This window comes from Mchenga conophoros, linkage group LG2 (assembly GCF_057382185.1).
Source record: "Mchenga conophoros isolate Kocher_MC1m ecotype Shallow Benthic linkage group LG2, M_conophoros_male_GT1.1, whole genome shotgun sequence".
Classification (NCBI taxonomy): Eukaryota; Metazoa; Chordata; class Actinopteri; order Cichliformes; family Cichlidae; genus Mchenga; species Mchenga conophoros.
The window spans coordinates 7,291,469-7,309,870 of record NC_140527.1 but is presented as its reverse complement, the minus strand read 5'-3'; the positions used below and the strand labels follow the sequence as shown (position 1 = coordinate 7,309,870).

Sequence of the window (18,402 nt, the reverse complement as noted above, 5' to 3'; positions counted from 1 at the left end):
CCTGTAAAAAACATATGTTGTTCCTTAAAGATGGATCGACTTGGATGGCAGAGTCCCTCATGTTTCCATTGCATGGGTTAAGAGCCATAATTGAACCCTTCGTTGTTAGAAGTGCAGATTTCTCGAAGTCTTTTTTTGGACCTTGATCTGTCAATCTTTGAAACCACATAAAAAGCCTTTTGATAGAAAAAGAAGCTTTTCACAAGTTCAAATGTGACAGCTGCTTCCACGTGTATGTCCACAAAACTAAGGGAAGATTTTATGACTTAGATCTGGTTAAAATTCTTGGTTTGTACTCTGAATATATATACATTGAGTCATAAATTTATAGGTCATAGTCTGAGTACACATGCACTCAAAGGGAGGGGACAGTAGCACATGTGCTGAACATCTTTGAGAGGAATTTTTAGCGACCTTGAATAAAGCAAGGCTGCAGTTATCTGTTTGCTGCGGGTTTTAACATATCTAGGCTTTGGTTTGCAAAACATTGCCAAGTAATCGTGGATGTGACTGGTATATCTTCAGTAAATCACTGGAACTATAAACATGTGACCTGCTGAATGAGACTGAGTTTCATTTCTTTCTTCTATATGTTTTTAGAGGATCACAGTGGGCCATCGCACAGAGGAATTTAGGACCCCAAGTAGGGAAAGTCCTTAAGCAATAAACTTCTGCAAAGCCAGGTGTTACCACTGATATTACAAAGCTAACATTATGTTTAAAATCTGATTCACACAGGAAGAATTTACTCCGTGTCTAACTGCGTGCTAATATTTAGTCAGCACAAGCTGCACAATGCAAATTTAGTGATGATTTATGTCACCTGCTTTGTTTCATAAAAACGGGCTTGCATCTGATTTATGCTCTGTGGCAAGAATGCACAGTGGTCTAATAACACTATTAGACCACTGTAATTTTGTTATGCGTATATGAAGGTTTAAAGAAATAAATCTGGGCTTTCTGCCACGAGACTCCTCAATCAACAGTTTTTCCTCTGATCTTATTTTTGGGTTTAATCTCTTATGTCTCCCTCTTGTTCTCCCTCTGTCTCTCTCTTGCAATGACTCAGCAAGATACAGTTTTCTTGCTGTGTAGGATACTTAAAATGAAGTCGTTTTTTATCGTTTTTTGAACACATTGCGATTGAAAAGGGGCTTTAATATAACACATACTTGTGTTTACATGATTTGTCACAAGTGTAAATGGGCTGAGAACTGGGTGCTTTGTAGAGTATATCTGAGTTTCTGATTACTTCTATCACACTTTGAGTTTTGTTGTTTTTAGCTTATTTTTTCTTAGCATTGAGGTAAAGGAAATCAGTATTAGCAGGTAGCATTGTTCCTGCCATTTTGCTTAATTTCAGAACTTTTAATCAGTGTTTCTGTCATATCATATCAAGATGTACAGCATCATACCATGACCAATGCAAAAAAAGTGGTTATGTTTTTCTCATGCAAAATACTTTTTGAGAGACATCGCTGTGTAGTCTCTAAAGACACACAGTGCATATATAACATGTAGTATAGTCTGTTTCTTCCATATGGGTTAAAAAATACAATTTTGATGAAAAATGTGTCCTCTGGTGCCAGTGAACACTTCTGTTCGTCTCATTAGGCCGTGGCAGCGACTCGGAGTCTGACGGCGCTCCTCACCGGAAGATGCCAGACGTTCGTAAGGATGACATGTTGGCACGACGGACGTCTGTCAGCGAGCCACGAACCGCCGTACCCTTTAACCAGTACCTGCCCAACAAGAGCAACCAGAGTGGATATCTGCCAACGCCACTACGCAAAAAGAGCAACGACAAAGAGGAGGGAGGACGCAAGAGCTGGAGTACCGCCACTTCACCTGTAGGGGGTGACAGACCTCTTAGGTAGGTGTAACACTAGAGAGTGCTCTTGTGACTTGGCTATCAAAAAGGCATTTAGTTTAGCCTAACTGAAAATATCATATAATATTATATGTATGGAATACTAAAAGGTGTCTGTTGTTTGTGTGTCGATATATACAATTGTTGTTAAGTTGGGCACAATCCAAAATAAGAAACAAAGAAGTTTAATAGCTTAATGAACAGATTATCAGGGGTACATGTTACACCACTGTGGCTTGACACTGATTGGTGCAGATAAACCCTTTTAAAGCTTGTTTAAAAAGTTCTGGCTGAAAGCGCACAGTTCAGGGTGCGGATGGAAGAAGTTTGACTGCCCAGAAATCCTGTTAATAAGCCTGAAGATGATGGCTGAGATTAGTAGATATGGATGTAGACCATGAAATAATTTAAAGTAATTACTTTAATACAGAACTGATAAAACAAATCAGCTGTTGGAGATTTTTCAATGTTTTAAAATGTTTTGTGTGTGAGTGATGTTTAGGGGGGGTTTGTTTGTTTGAGTTTTTTTTAACAGTAATTGGCAAGATTAGGTGTTATGTCAAATTGCATATGTCTGTAATAAAACCTCTCAGCTTTTGATTATTTTTCTAGTATTGTACAGATGTGAGTGGCTAATAGAGGCCAGATGTGGGTTTTCATTGGCTCTAATTCTGACTGAAGCAAATGTCTGAAGCAGATTTAAAACAAAAGGTCTTTTTGAAATAGTCTGGCATGACACCATGCAGATTTCATCACAAGTTTCAGATTTCTGCTTGCTCAGCAGATTCCTTGATGTGCTTTGATTGTCTCTTGTAGCTTCCGATGTTGCTTGTTTGCTATTGACTAGATTGAGTTTGGTGTTTAGTACGGAGCCCCGCAGGGGACATGGGAGGAAAAAAAAATTAAGACGGACTTTTGCGAGATCTCGCAAAACAAACTCGGGATCTCGCAAAAGTTTTGCTACCCAATTGGTTATTTCCCTATTTTTTTCATCCATCAAAGCTCACATATTGATTTTGCATTTATTCTTTTCCTCTTTCCCTCCTTCTCCATCTCTTTACTTCACCTCTTATTATTTTATGTCATGGTGTGTCCTTCACTCGTTCTTTCCCCAACCCTCCCTACATCTGTTTGTGCTTCATGTCTTATGACCATCATGTTGTGATTATCCTCATGTGACTAATTTTACTCCCAATGTGATTACGTATTCCTGTCCTGTGTGTGTGTTGCATGAATGGGTGATGCCTCAGTCTAAATGAGGTCTGTAGCTTAGAAATCCCTCCTGGAGAATCCCCTAGTCCATCCCCCACCCTGCCCCTTAAACCCTGTACACAGATTCAAAAGGAGAACCACATTAAAAAGGACAAGCACGAAGGGAGGCAGTCTGCATCTCCGCCTTGCATTGAGATCCATACAGCAGGCAAAAGAAGGAGAAGTGAGCCTCTGCCCAGTAGTCTCCCCCAGCCCCAAGCAGAGCCCCCAAGAGAGACTGTAATTCATCTGATGGTCACCTCTGAGCAAAGGTTTTAACCTTCACTCATATTTTCTCAATACCAGATATCAACATCCCCATTCCTTTTTGTAATTACTATTTTTTATGTTTTTGTTTTTTTAATTTAACCCGTCAAGTTTATTTTTGTGCTTTTACACATTGTTTCTCTGATTTTTAAGCAAAAATTTATTTTATATGTGTAAAGTTTTTAGGTGGCTGCAGAGAGCTCTGTGCAGTGTCACAGCTAAGGTGGGGGGGAGGTCAGAAAAGTAAATAAAGTAAAATTACCACACCACTATCCATATCTGCTTTAAGCTAACAGCTCCAAGGTAAATGAAAAACTAATACCATGTTGTTATTCTACACTCCAGTTTGATAATAATATATAAACAGTATTTGGAGTTGTTTGGGGTTAGAATAGGCATTTTGGGTGGTAGTGCAATAACGTTATGGATGGTATGGATTTTCTGACAGATTTGATAGAAATGTATACGTTTTCTGTAAAAATCTGACCATTTGATTGACAGTTATTCCTGCTATGTTTGGAAAATCAATCACCAAATGAGCAAAATTTAAATTGTTTTTTCAATACTGATGATTTTTCTTTTGGCTCTGCCTAAAACCTCCTGGTGAATGCCAACAATTGGTTTTTGCAGGAAGAAACTTTGCAAGTCCATGATAGAAGAGTTTAGTGCTCAGTGTGTAGAGATCTTTATTATTGTTGGTCATGAGTAGAGTCAGCAGTAATATTTCAGCTGAACTTTTGTTTTTTAAAAGGTTAACTTATTCTACATCAAGTGGTATTTTGCCGTGTTTCATGTGCAAGTTTTGATATATTTGACTCTAATCCTCTTGAATGCCACAGAAAACACTGAAAAATTGATCTTGCTTATTTCAGCTGTAGCGTACCTGTCCAAAACCAATGTTTGTGATAGTCACGATACTCAACAAACATCTCTAAGAACTGTTTTCTTCAAGACAGTTTCCATGGTAGAAAACGTTTCCAGCTGATGTTTAATTTTTCTTTTTGGCATTGCTTTTATCAGATCATCTTTTCCACTGCTCCTTTTATCCAGTCTTTGGTAACAGTAAGTTAGCAAGAGGGTCACATCTTATTTAAACCAGTTTCAGACTGTAATGCACTTGCAGCCTTTTGCTTATATATTTCAGAAAGTCTGTACGCAGCAGGACAGCCCAAAGTCTCAAATTATACATTTGGTGTCAGGAAACAAGGTGAGGATTATGAGCTGTCAAAAAACAATGCCATTGTATATTTTACAGCTCACACAAATCCAATGTGATTGCAGTGCTCCTTGAAAAATGTCAGTTTAGGTCTCTTATGTAATTTCGCAGTCCGGCCTTATCCGGTGTTATTTCCTAGTCAAACCGACGTTTCGTTCACAGTGCTGTTGGAGAGTCATGTTTCCAGCATTGTCTTCTGGCACAGATGTTGTGACATTGATTGAATATTGAGAATGTTAAGGGAGTGAATCCTCAATAGAAATCGGATGGTTGTCCGAGACAAAGGGGATTTGTAGGATATTTTATATGGATTTCCCCATCTTGCATATTTCCTGAATAAAGCCAAGGCTAGAATTTTTTTTCAATTTCAGCTAATTGGTTTTTGCAATGTTGACACATCCTTTTTAAGAGCTTTTGCTGTTTCACTCAATTAGTTGAGTAGAGCAGATACCCAGTGCCATGTTTTTTTAGCTGTTTTTGTAGTTGCAGTAATGACCAAATCTGTTTGACATCTAAAGTATCAGAAATCTGTTGTTCTCTAGATTTTTTTTTCAATCAAACATAAATTTTGATCAAGTGAAAGGGAGAACAAAAGAACCAAGTGGTTGCTTTCCAGTTATATCACAATATATTTCTATCAAATCTGCAATCATATGCTAGGAGCAAAGCTGCATGCACAACTGAAACATGGACACACAGAAATATACATATATATGTATATATAATATGGATGCACACAAGAATGTACTGTATGTGTCCACACACAAACAAACATTCACAGAGAACATGAACATTCGACCCACCCTCAGGATGTAAGGAAATGAGGCCTTCTTCCTTCCCTGACCCTGAGCAGGCTGGGACTGAAGCCTGGCCTTTTCACTGCCGGCAGCTGGCCAGTCTCTCCCTCCCTACCATGTATTCTGGGAATTTACAGTCCAATAATAAGCCTCCCAGAAAGTAGCTGTTCATCACAGGATGACAAACAGCAGACTGTTTTGTGAATTTTGCTTTGACTTTGTCTGCTCTGAAGGAATTTGTGACCATGCGCTATTTTCATAGATTTATGTCTTTAAAAAAAACTAGGCTTCTCCAGAGGAATGCTGTCTTATGATGTAGGATAATAACCAGGCAGCAAAACGGTTTAGTTTGCTTTGCTTTCTGCAGTACTCCAGCTCGCTCGTGCTCAGAGGAATTCTTCCACCATTCGTCGACCCTAGCAGCAAATGCCACGGCCGCCTCCGTGTTTCAAACGAGCCCCATCAACACAGCTGGGAAGCATTCACCTGTGACACACCAGGAGGATGTCGCAATAAGGAAAGGAGTTCCTGGTTCTCTGGTAGCTGCAGATGCAAAAGGAGATGATAAACAGGCTTGTCAAATACCGACCTCACCCAAATGTATCGTCACCCTGAGTCCGTCTAGCTTCCTTCCTGTGCCCACTGCCATGGCAACCGCATCAACAGAAACGACTGATACGTGCCGGCAGAAGGGAAAGCCACAGACTGAAATGGATGAAGGCACGTCTTGGGTGGACAGCAGTCTTCCAGCAAAGTGAGCTCACTCCAACAGCTACACTGTTATTTAATGAAACTTTGCTGCATTAAGCTAAAACGGCTTAATTCACTTCAAAGTGAAGGGATCTTCTATTTCCATGATCCCTTTGAATTTTCTATATCAGCATGTGATCTTGACGTGAGACTGCAGTGCTTCTCTGTGGATGATGAATGTCACTATCTGAAGACTGCATGACCTTTTTTACCTGTTTTACATGAAGGCAAATTGATAGTGCCAGCTAAAATCTGTTGTTGAAAAGGGCTGCATGGAAAGTCTGAAAAGTTGACTTTTTCTCTTATCCTTGCTTTTTTGTGACTGATTAATTTGTGAAAGTAGAAACATTTGAGAATGTGCTTTTTGATTAACTGTGCATGACTTTAGTTGGCAGCTTTTGAGCTGTTCAGGGATTTCAAATTAGGAAACAACTTCAGTGCATTCTGAAGTAAATTTGATCCAGTTTGAACCAAAATCGATGAGTAATTCTTCAGTCTATATCTTTGAATCCAAATCTAGATTGGCAATCACACAGTGATAGTTCAAAGTGTGCCAATGAAATTCTATAGTAAAGCTGACTTTAAAGCATATTCCCAGCCACACATCTATCTACCCCAAAACATATGGCAAATAGATGTTTTACTAGGACATACCATATGACAAATACCATTTTTAGCAAACAATCTGCCTGGTCTTGATTTAGTCTTTTTTTTTCCCATCTTGTGAGATTCAAACCACAGGCCACACTGTCTCTCACACCCCTCCAACATCACAGAGACAGCTCTGTATGAAGACCTTTGTGGTTAAGGCCAAACCTACAAGTGGTGGTCACAGACACAGACAGCTGCATCCTTGATGTTACCCTTGTGCTGTCTAATAAAACATGCATTTCCTTTTTTCTTTCTTTCTTTTTTCAATAGTTTAGTGTCAACTGCATTCTAAGATCATGGCCATATAATGTGTTTTTTAAAATTATTTTTATTTTATGCCAGCAGTGCTTTTAGTGCTGCAGTAAATTTGTGTTCTGGATAAGACTGCCCCCTTGTGTCTGGCTTGAGGTTTGTCATTTAACCTAGGAGCTAACACAACCAAAGATCACCACACATATTTGTTTCAAGCATTAGTAATTAAATTAAGCTGGTGCGTAGTCACAAACTAACTCATTATCAGCTGCAAACATGGCTTTTTAATATTTGCACGCGTGGATGAGATGTTTCTCTCTTCAGAGTGTTGTGTTCATTTGTGATTGTGTTTTCCCTCCATGCTTTCTGACTTCTGTAGATTCAGCCACACAGATTGTGTGTCAGATGATCCGCAGTAAGTTGTCTTTTTACCCCTCACAGGCTCAGCTGCCTGGCATTGCTCTGCAGTACAAAATAGAGCTGGCTCAATAAGTCATTAAATCATTTGTTCATTGTTGGAAATAGGTCAGGGAAGTGGGGAAATCTGCCAGAAATTGAAGGAATTTAGAAAAATGTCGCCACTGACAGCAATTTATATTTATAAAAGTTCTATTTTTTCCTTTATTAATTTCATATTGACAATCTTGTGTTGAAAAAAATGCTGCATTATGCTGTCATTTAACCATAATATGCTCTTACCAGGGTATGGATCATGTGAAGTGGCCCATAGAACCTCAAACTTTACTGGAATTGATACCCTAATGTCATAAATCATTCCTTTAATTCATCTTTTGGGGCAATTTTGACATGACATGTTAAACACCACATAGTCTACAGAAATGTGGAATGGAACCAAAATGCTTTCTGCAATGACAGTAATTTATCTGATTTCTGTTTTCGTAGAGGTATTAGTGGGAATCAGTGCAGCCAGTCGGTGCTGATGTATGACAGCTTTTGTTACAAGGCGATCTTATGTGACGACTTTTTTCTGCATGGAAAACATAAATGTCTCACAAATAAGCAGATTTTCCTGCTTGCAGTTAAATGATTTGTGGTGGACATTTTTGGCTGTGTGCTTCAACAGTGTCAAACAGTGTCCCTGGCTCTTAGGCTTATCATGGAAAATATGGCTTCAATAAACCTAGTGCTTTTTTGCCTTTGCCTGGCAACAATCCATTCCTCTCAAATTTATTCAACGTGCCTGCTGCCAAGGATGTGGAGAGGACTTGCTAAACTCATCCTCAGTGCTTCTGCGAGCCAGCTGCATGTGTCATGTAAAGCAGCCATTTCTACCAGCCTGCCAACAACCAGTCCCTTTAATCCCATACACAACAGCTAAAAGTGCAGCATGATGACAGGGGATTGCTTAAGTGCAGTTGCCCCTTGGTGTGAAAATACTGTACTGCTGCAATGTTCTTTAATGCACACACTGCTCAGTGAGAACCAAAAAGCATTTGTGAGTGAGTACCATCTAAGTGCCACTCTTTTGTAACTTATGACTGTAAGCCAAGCGATACCTTTGAAAATTACCTGTTGCCAGCACATAAAAGTACTAAAAATAGACAGGTGCTATATTCACATAGTTAAGACAGTTGTCATTGCTCTTAGGCTTTCTAATTCTGTGATCAACATGCATTGTTGCTGCATGCCTCTAACAATAAAGCTGTACTTTCTGTCTCATCTGTAATGTAAAACTGTTTCGCCATTGCAGAACAAATGTAAAGAGAAATGTAAACTGCCTTTAATGAGTCAATGATTGTATGAAGATCATACTGATTGTTGCATCTGATGAACTCAGATTGAAACTGATATTAAATGTATTTAAATGTGTTTTGAAACATATCGAATCCATCCAAAGAGCAAAGACGCAGAAATCTTTGTTTGATCTTCCGAGGGAACAATGGGCTGGATAAAATCTTAGTTCTGCTTACTAAGCAAGCATGAAGTTTCCTTTAAAAACATGTTTCCATGGAACAATGATTTTATTTTTGGTATCTCTCTGAGACACTGGGACCAGTTTATTTACCTTTTCCTCATTATGATAAATTGACGTAGTTTTTGAACGATGTGGTTTGTTTGATACATTCTGTTTGGACTGTTCCATGGTATACATGGTAAAGCTAATTTTCTGTGTTTATTTGACATTAACCATTTCAGTGGCTCCAGTAGTATAGTGGATTACACACTCGCCTTATAAGCAAAGAAAAATCCCAGTTTTACGGGAAGAGGGAGAAATCCCTTTTGGGTTGCTTCAGGAAGGGCATCTGGTGTAAAAAGAAATCTGCCAGATCAAACATGTAGACCTACTTGCTATGGTGACATCTTATGATTAAGTGAGCAGTCAAAAGTAACTTTTATTCAACATTAAACATGTTACTTCTTCAAAGTTGCATTGAAAGTATAGAATATGTTAAAGCAGTTTTTTTTTATATTGTGTTCCAGTGACAAAATGAAAACACCATTACAGTAGTAGTACATCATGTACTATAGAATCACTAGTAGTATAACTAATAAGCCCAGTTTGATTTAAATAATTACTGCTTGTTTTTTTCCCCTTGCCTGCAGGAGTGTGAGTATGATCGACATGCGTGGTGAGGAAGAAGCCACGTTACAGCCGCACAGTCAGGTGCGTCATGAGCGGATGCATAACCAGTACAACAAAATGAAGGAAGAGGAGGACCACTGGCAGGATGTGAGTTTCTCAGACATTAGGTCGCTCACTCTGTATCTTTCGGTCTTTGTTTTATGGGACTGACATTTATTTGTATGCAGTTTGTTACATCTTTGCATTACTTTCATTATTCCTTTTTAACTGCTATGGTTTTACTGCCTGTGGCCTGTTATACAAGCGTCTTCTAAAGTCATTTTAGCTGTGCCCCAGTAAAATAACAGGGAGCTCAAAGTGCTGCTGAACCAGGACATACTTTGAATCTGTCTGTATGGGTGTCAGGACCTGGCCCGATGGAAAAGTCGGAGGAGGAGTATTTCCCAGGATCTGATCAAAAAGGAGGAGGAAAGGAAGATGATGGAGCGCCTGATGTCAGGAGACACTTATACCTCTCAGAGGAGAAGAAGCATCAAGACCTATAGGGAGATAGTAGAGGACAAGTAAGTTACATCCACGACAACCTACTGAGAACTGCTTTAATGAGTATACCACAGGAAAGCCAATAGCTCTTTGCTCAGTATGATATCAGAAGTAAAGAAAAACTGGGTCATTCTCAGAGAAGAGAATTATATGTCCCCTGTCATTGCTGTCAGCGGGCACAGAGGTGAATGCAGCTCCTCCTGGAGTTCACTTTAAATAGGTCTCCTTCAGAAATTAAAAGGAAGAGCAGATTGTGTGAGTGATTGTGAAATGACTAGAAGAAACTGATCTTTTGCAGTGAAGAAAAAAAAAAAGGTCTCTTGAGTTTGACAGCAACCAATCAGCCTTTGGTAGCAATTACAACTGATTTCTGTATCTGTCTTTTTAGACAAAGCTTGGCTAAAGCAAGAGTAGGTTCAAATAATTGTTATATCAACTGCTTTACCTCTGCTATGCTTTCTCTTCTTTCTAAGGGAGCGTCGTGAGGAGGATCTACGGCAGGCATACAAGAAAGCCAAAACTCCTGAGGAGGCGACTGCCATTCTCCAACGTTACGCCCAGCGTTTCTCCATAAGCGAAACAGTCCTCGAACGCCTGCAGCTGCCAAAGTTGTTGGACCGCAGCATATCCGCTGACCCCTCCTTCCCCACCTCACCTTTCCCGCTCTCCCTCTCCCTGTCAGCCTCTCCCACGACACCAGACCCTTTCGATTCTGACTTCAATGGGCCCATGAGGTATCTGCGCCAGCAGTCTGCCCCGACTCCAAAGTTTACTTCTACATTTGAGGCGCGAATCGAGGAGTTTCCCAAAGAACCGTCCTCACACCAGCGGTCTCAGATACGCTCTCGCTCCTCTGAACCGCCATCAACCCGAGCCCTGTCACCCAAACCGGTGCCTTTGCTGATGCCCAAGCCTTATTTCCAGGCCCGACCTGCAGGAGGTGAAACTTGGAACAACAAGGTATGATTGACTCAGGCGAAGGAGGTCAGATATTGACTTACCTAGATATATCTGAATGTGAGAACACAGATGTCAGTATATTTTTTTCATTGCACCACAATTCACACGTGGAAACATTTAAGATTAAGGATTAAGGTGACAACAATTAAAATGTTCATAGTTGTCTACTCCAAATACTGAGTCCTGTTTTTAGCTGTTTTTGCACATGAACAATATCAGGAGGTTCAGTCCAAAACATTGGCAGATGTTACCCTCTCTCACACGTGGGACACAGCAGGAGATAATCCCATTCATGTGTGATCTGTTCTCACTATTAGATATACCCAGTTTGGTTTAGGCTAGGATGCTGCCTGGGTATAGAAGGAAGTGCATATGACTCCCACTTTCTTAGTGTCTGTTCATCGAACATGTACATGAACATATTGGACTATGACTATGCACTAAGCAGCTGACAATCCAGCTGCTTTCAACATTTGCACTGCCTGCAGGTATTGTCACAGGAAGCTTCAGGGCTGCTGTGGATATACAGTATGGTGCTTCTTGTTCAGGTTGTGTACACAGTGATTCTAAAGCTTTATTCCTATATACAAAAAAGAAGATAAGATCTTGTTAGTCTAACGGTGATTAAGGCCTTGACCATTTCAAATGTGGTTACTTGCAAGTGTCGGTTTCCCTCCTTGTGGGTAAATTCCTCTCCGGGTCTCTTGGCATTTACATTAGAATACCACAGAACTGCCATGGTGATGAGCTGGCTGGTTTGTAGGAAAATGTAAGACATCCCCTCCCTGAAGAAGCATGTAATGTTTCAATTTAGCTCGAAGTACTCTCAACGGGATCCATTTCCTTCTAGAAAAAAATTACAAAATGGGAATTTTCATGATGAGATCTTATGTTTTGGTGTGGAAAAGAGGGAGGGTAAGATTATTATCAGACCAAATGGAACAAAGCACTCTTCTGGAATTCCTTGTCAGGAGTCTGAGCAAAGCCTGGGCTTCAATGGAGCCCTCTGTTCCCTATTGACTTAAGAAGTTGACAAGTAGGACCCTCTCAATGTGAAGTGGGCTCCCGACGGACAAAGAGAGCCCACACAGGCTGCAAGGAGAGGGATGAGAAGGTGGAGGCAGAGAGGGGGAGACTGAGCCTGCATTCACCCATCTTTACCACCGTGTCTTGAGTTACCGCTCACTAGGAGCTCTTCGCACATATATTAGTGCCTCTTGTTCATAGAGGGCAGTGTGGTCTTGTGAGCTGGATGAATAGCTAATTACTAACTGAGAAGAGAGGTTCATAATGACCACAAATGAGGCCACTGGGTTTTTTGGCGTGGTTTATTTTACATTTTTATTCGCAGTCAGTGTTGTTCAGGATTTCTATATTTATCCATGTAATGAATGAAGAATAAATTGGACAATAAGCACCTTCTTATCTAGAAATGAGTGGTTCAATACTGTAATCTTACCTTGAAATTGCATATGTTATGATTTAGAGCAAAATAAATAAAATTGAATGGTATAGCCATATCGTTCAGCTTGCTTTCTTAACATTAATGCATGTTGAAGCCATTTATTGAAAAGCGAAGGGTATAAACACTACACACAGAAAATTAAACATTAAACTTTTTCTCTTTTTACCTAGGTGGATGGTTTGCTGCGAGTAAATGGTGACGTTGGAAGTGACGATGTTCCCACCACACCTGAGAGTCAAGGAAGGGACTCGCCTCCCCATTTTCAGGCATCCCCTTCCCAAAGCAAAAACAGCACTGTAGATGGTGCTGTAGATGTTCCCTTGTCAGAAACCTCACTCCCTCACAGTACCCACACCTCTTCTAGGGAAGGAAGTCCAGTGTCAACAAAGGCAAAGGAGACACAAGATGTTACAGAGATAGCTTCTGAGGACACTCGGGAGGTCCAGGAGGAGAAAGTCACTGAGTCAACACCACCCAGCCGGCCCACCTCACTCCCATCAGTGAGAATTCCGATGTTTTATAGTTATTTACATTTTTTTGTCTTTTAAAGAAGCATGGTTAGTGGGTATTTTACTCCAAGCCCAGTTTTCTGGGTGCAGAGTATTTTGCCTCTCTCAATAATGCTGTATATTGAATACTTGCCCTGTATTCTGTTCCTTGCCATGCATTATATCATGCATCTTGCAATGATTTTGCCCAAATTTAGTTGAGATTGAACTCTTCAAGTCTGAAATATCATGTTTCGTTTGTACTTCTTACACAACATAGGCCCTTTGATCTGCAGAATTTAGTTTAGCATTCAGAAAGAAATCCATATGTGACCCCTACAGGAGCTGCAGAAGCCACAGGAAAGCTTTGGAAAGACTGGAAACCAGACAGCAGCTGCTTCAGAGGAAGAAAAGCCAAATGCTGTAGCTTATCAAAACCCACCTGCAGGTAGTAGTATGCTGACACCTTGTGGTTACTTTTAGAACAAACACGTGTTACTGAAGTTCATGCAACACTGTGCAACTATATTAGTAGATTTTAAACTTCTTGTATGTCTTTTTTCAGAAGCCAAACAAGAACAAGAAATGTCCAAACCATCTAGTGAAGACCTCTCTAATCTTGTCCAGTCTGGGGTTGATATACAGTCATATCAGCCAGTAGGTGATATCAAAACTCAAATTATGAGCCATCTGTCTAGTAGATGTCTAGTGGATAACATGCACTCATAACACAGTTCCACCCCCCAATCCAAGGACTTCCCTCTATACACAGACTACACAACTACCATCACCACGGTGCAATCCTTAATTTGTAAATTTATAACAATATTTATTTATTTATTTTTCCCGATTTTTATATTTGTACATTTTAAATTTTGAATACTGTTCGTATGTATATAGTGCTGCAGACCTGTGCACCTCACCCCCCTTTCTTTTCCTACATATCTGCACTGTGTAGGAGATGCTCTGTATCTCATTGTACATGTGTATACTGACAATAAAAGGTGTTCTATTCTATAATCTTAAATCTACCTGCAGGCCAATGATCCCTGCTCCCAGGAGCTCTTACAGAGGTCAGAGATGTCATCAAGCTCAGCTCCACCAGGATCATCTGGTTATCACCAGCAATGGGAAACAAAAGCAGGTATGTACATGTTTAACACCCAGACATCTGGCTTATTTACCATACTTATTGTTTTAGATGCTTGATCAGCAAATCCCTGTTAGTGCCTGTTTTTCTTTTTGCCTTCCAATATGTCACTTTGCTTTGCTGCTATGATTAAAGGGGCATTCAAAGGTTTGCGATCATGATGAGACTTGTTTTAGCAAAGCCTCGACTCACTTATCATATCGCTGTAGTATATCCCATTTTATTTCATAAGGGAGATGGACATGCAATCCAACAAAACATCAATCAAAAAATCTGCCTTGCTTTATTGTTTTTTTTTCTTATTTGTTTTTATTCATAATTTGTATAACCAAACTGGAATTAATTTTTATGTGGGGAAAAAGTGTTGCTCTTTAAGGGTTTTTTTAAAAAAAATTTTATTTTAATTTTAGTTTTTTTTATACCAGTTTTCCAGTTTCCACTTACAGTATCACAGGAGGAATGCTGCAATCTGCACCCTCTCCACCTCCTGGTTTTGACATCTATCCCTTATTCTTTCCTCCTTTCTTTCCCTTTCTCCCCTAATTCCCTCTTTTCCTTCCACCTGCACATTTTTATTTTATTTCGCTATAGAGCTTGCAAACAGTGTCAGGTCTTCGTTGGCAACCAGCAGCCCTAAATTACGCTGGGAGTTCTTCGCTCCGCAAGGTAAACTCCCTCCACTCGTGGCGATCACATTTCCGCCCTTGAGTGCTGGTGCACAGGGCTTCCCTGCCGTTTCTCCAAGGGCTAGACCCCAGACCCATCTCTTGTTTATTCCTTCATTTCCAATGTTTTTGTGAATGAACAGTGACGTTTTCTGTGTTTTAAATGTGTTTTGAAGTTTCTCATTCTTAGTATTACTGGCTCATCAGTGTCTTGTTGTTGTAAAAGATGTTCTCATCATGTTTACAGAAGCTCTTAATGAGAAGAAGTGCCCTTTGACAATGTATTAAAAGAAGATTATACACATTTTTGACCTGCTTAACTTTTAGTTTCATGCTTGCCTCAGTGTGCTTCACATTATGGGGGCTTTTCCACCAAAAGCTCTAACATCTGGTGTGTATTAGAGCTCTATTAAAGTTGTGATCAGCATTAATCAGTACCCACTGCAGTGGGAAAGCCAGATGTTGGGTAGGGGAGAAATATATTCTCACAGAACTGTAGTTACAGCCTGTAACTAACAGAAATTTATTTAATTGTGTAAGGTTTATCTGTTGTTTTGATCATTCGAACATTTGACTGTTATTTATAAGTTGTTGTGGACTCCTTTTGCGTAGCAGTCTTTCTGCATGCAAGTGTGAATTTCAAAAAAATAATCTCCAAAAGTTGATTCTGTTCATCTGGACGTAGCGTTTTGTGGGAGAAACGTTTCGTCACTCATCCAAGTGACGTCTTCAGTCTCAGCTGACTGCAGGTTTCCCCAAATCTTATAAACAGTATATTTGCATAATGACTGAAACCAGCCCACTGAAGGAACAAAGGGCTGGGAGGTCAGTTCCTTCATCATAATTATGCAAATTCTCATGACCATTGATCAAAGACCGCCGATCAATGGCCATGAGTTCCATTCACAAAGAGTTGGGGAATGGCTGCAATCACAGCATTGTAAGATGCTGAAAGATGTACCCTTAGGCCCCCTCCTCGATTCAGAGGTCGTTCCCTTTTCACGTAAATGGTCTCCTTGACTCCACGCTCAAACCAGCGTTCCTCCCTGTCCAGGATGTGTACATCCTCATCCTTGAAAGAGTGTCCACTGGCCTGTAGGTGTAAATAGACTGCAGAGTCCTGGCCAGACGAGGTCAAAAAAGATAATGTTCAGCTGTTTTCCACACACTGGTTAAACCTACAAAACCTGACCTAGTAAGAGGCAAAGTTTCAATTTATATCAACATTTTTCTAACTAGAAAGACAAAATAAAACCTTTGAACCTTTGACAAATTATTAATTTACTGACTATGATTGTTGCTCTTGGTGGACCCAGCTCTGTCTTTGTTTTCTTTCATCCCCATTTTACTCCTCAGGAAATCAGCACTTGGCGTGTTGTCTTTTTCCTCAATATCCGAGTGACTTAGTTTGATCCCCTGTGTCCAAATATCTCATTTGCTTTAACCGCTGTTTCCTTTCTCTGTAGAAGAGGCGGAAAAGGATCACCGTGGAAATGTGAGTAAATTCACAAAAACCCTTTTTACTGCTTATCCCCTCCTGCAGTACCATGGGTACACCAGTAGTTTAGCTTAATGTTGTAAAAGTAAAATTATGCGGAAGGGAGGGAATACACAAAATACAACAGGTAAGAGTGAAAAAGGTGTTTTAGACTTTAACAGAAACGCAAAGCAAGAAAACCATTAATATGACTGCATGTGAATCTTTCAGTTTTATTATTCAGTGCTCACATACTGTCATATTTTAGGCGCCTCAGCTAATTATTATAGGACACACAAAGCTGTTTATGTAGCATGCCAGATGATGATGCTGTAGTCGATGGCTGAGACTGCTTTTATTTTATTTTCATTTAAGCTCATCTCTCTCTTTCTCTGTCTCTTCTCTCCTTAGTAGGAGTCCTTTGGCTAGCATTGGAGTAGTGCTGTTGTGGTAGACCAACTATTTCTGTCTCCTCCCTTCTCTTCTTCTACTTTTTTTTGTGGTGGATGTGTGTGCACTTTGGTGTTGATCTGTGCGTGAATGGGTTGTGGTTGGATGTGAATGTGTGCATGGATATTTGTATATGGTGATATGTGTGTGTGGGTGTGTGTTGGGGTCTATCAGGTGTCAGTTCCGGTGTTACCCCAGGCCAAGCGGGGAGACCGCTGGTCTTGGGACCCGGATGAGGAGCGAAAGCGTCAGGAAAGGTGGCAGCAAGAGCAGGAGCGCATGCTGCAGGTACACAGTATACCTAAAAGAGTCAAGCATGGTGCATGAGGCTGCAAAGTTAGGGGTTAGCTTTCTTATAGAGAACAACATACCTACAGTGTGCTATAATGATATATTGTGTTTTAGCAGCACAAACCAGTTTTGTGGAAAGACATAACAGGTTGTGGTCAGTCTCGGCCCCTGAGGTTTTAATGACATTTAATTGTGAGACCTCAGACTCATTTCTACAAATGAGGTGATTTAACAAAAATAATAATAAATTGCAGCCGGTGTGGAAAGCAGGTGTTGTTACTGAATTTTGCTATTAAAGATTATTTCTAATATGATTTTCTGGAAAGCTTTTTTTTTTTTTGTAACTGGAACTAAACATGAATCCAGACCACACTGCTGCACAGCTGCACAGTCACTGACTTGCTCCTCTTACAGTCGGATGTATTAACCACATTTCATTGCTGCTCGCAAAGCTTGCCTCCATATTTGTTTTGTATTGAACACATCCTCCTGTAAAGGCAAACTCACCCCCATCCCCCCCAAGCTGCGTCTGTGCACACTTTAACCATTAGGTGGCGATTTTGTGCAGTGGAAGAACCTCTGTTTTGGTTTTATTCCCTCACTGTCTCCATCTCAAGCCACAGACAGAGGCAAGGACTCTGTCCAAAGCTGCTGCTGTTGCTGCTGCCCAAGTCACCCTCTCTCTCCTCAATTTATAACAGGTGCATCTCAAGTCCACACACTTGTCAACATTTAATGGAGTTGCAGTGTCTGTTATTTATCAAGCTCATCTACAGTGTTATCTTGAAAAAAGACGAAACAGTGATGAAAGCCGATTTCCCTTCTTTCCAGTTGTTGCAGGATGGTTTGAGATGAGATGCGCTGAAATGGATGAATGTCTGGTGCATCAGTGTACTCATTACTTCCTTTTAGCCTCCCTGCGTCTGTGTTGTCTATGTGTTGTCTTTAAATGGCGCCTTCTTTTTGGGGTTCTTACACAAGTCTAAAAGGTTAAAAAGGTAATCTGAGAAAATATGTTTGTGTTTTTTCTGCTTTTATTGGATATAGGCAGTTATAAACCATACTCCAAACCAAAGAACATTTAAATGGAGTTTTGAAAATTGTGTACGAACCCACTGTTTGAGAGCTTCTGCATGATACGCTTTCTGCTTTTGTCTGCACTGCCTGCTTTTGGTCTCCTTTGTTTGCTTTTTGTTCCTAACAAGCAGATATAAAATCTTTTTTTAGGCATAGCAGTGGATAGGAAGCTAAATTTGCCTTCACATATGTCTGTACATCAAGTTTCACATAGTTAAAGTGCATAATGAGGGTATT

The 18,402-nt window shown here is 40.1% G+C and overlaps 1 protein-coding gene across 12 annotated transcripts in view; it reads left to right on the top strand.

The window, feature by feature from the left end:
• Positions 1-18,402, top strand: part of LOC146581621 (LIM and calponin homology domains-containing protein 1-like) — a 91,435-nt gene that overhangs the window by 65,587 nt on the left and 7,446 nt on the right. For 4 of the 12 annotated variants that reach the window (XM_085285119.1, XM_085285097.1, XM_085285171.1 and 1 more), the window contains 14 exons: positions 1,615-1,873; positions 3,121-3,393; positions 5,769-6,155; positions 7,434-7,469; positions 9,620-9,746; positions 10,005-10,162; positions 10,616-11,102; positions 12,738-13,067; positions 13,398-13,506; positions 13,621-13,712; positions 14,094-14,199; positions 14,797-14,871; positions 16,337-16,365; positions 16,972-17,085. In XM_085285119.1, coding sequence (XP_085141245.1) covers positions 1,615-1,873; positions 3,121-3,393; positions 5,769-6,155; positions 7,434-7,469; positions 9,620-9,746; positions 10,005-10,162; positions 10,616-11,102; positions 12,738-13,067; positions 13,398-13,506; positions 13,621-13,712; positions 14,094-14,199; positions 14,797-14,871; positions 16,337-16,365; positions 16,972-17,085 — 2,582 coding nt within the window. The remainder of the gene's footprint in view (positions 1-1,614; positions 1,874-3,120; positions 3,394-5,768; positions 6,156-7,433; positions 7,470-9,619; positions 9,747-10,004; positions 10,163-10,615; positions 11,103-12,737; positions 13,068-13,397; positions 13,507-13,620; positions 13,713-14,093; positions 14,200-14,796; positions 14,872-16,336; positions 16,366-16,971; positions 17,086-18,402) is intronic. The other 8 variants (XM_085285107.1, XM_085285111.1, XM_085285126.1 and 5 more) reach the window with 8 other exon arrangements.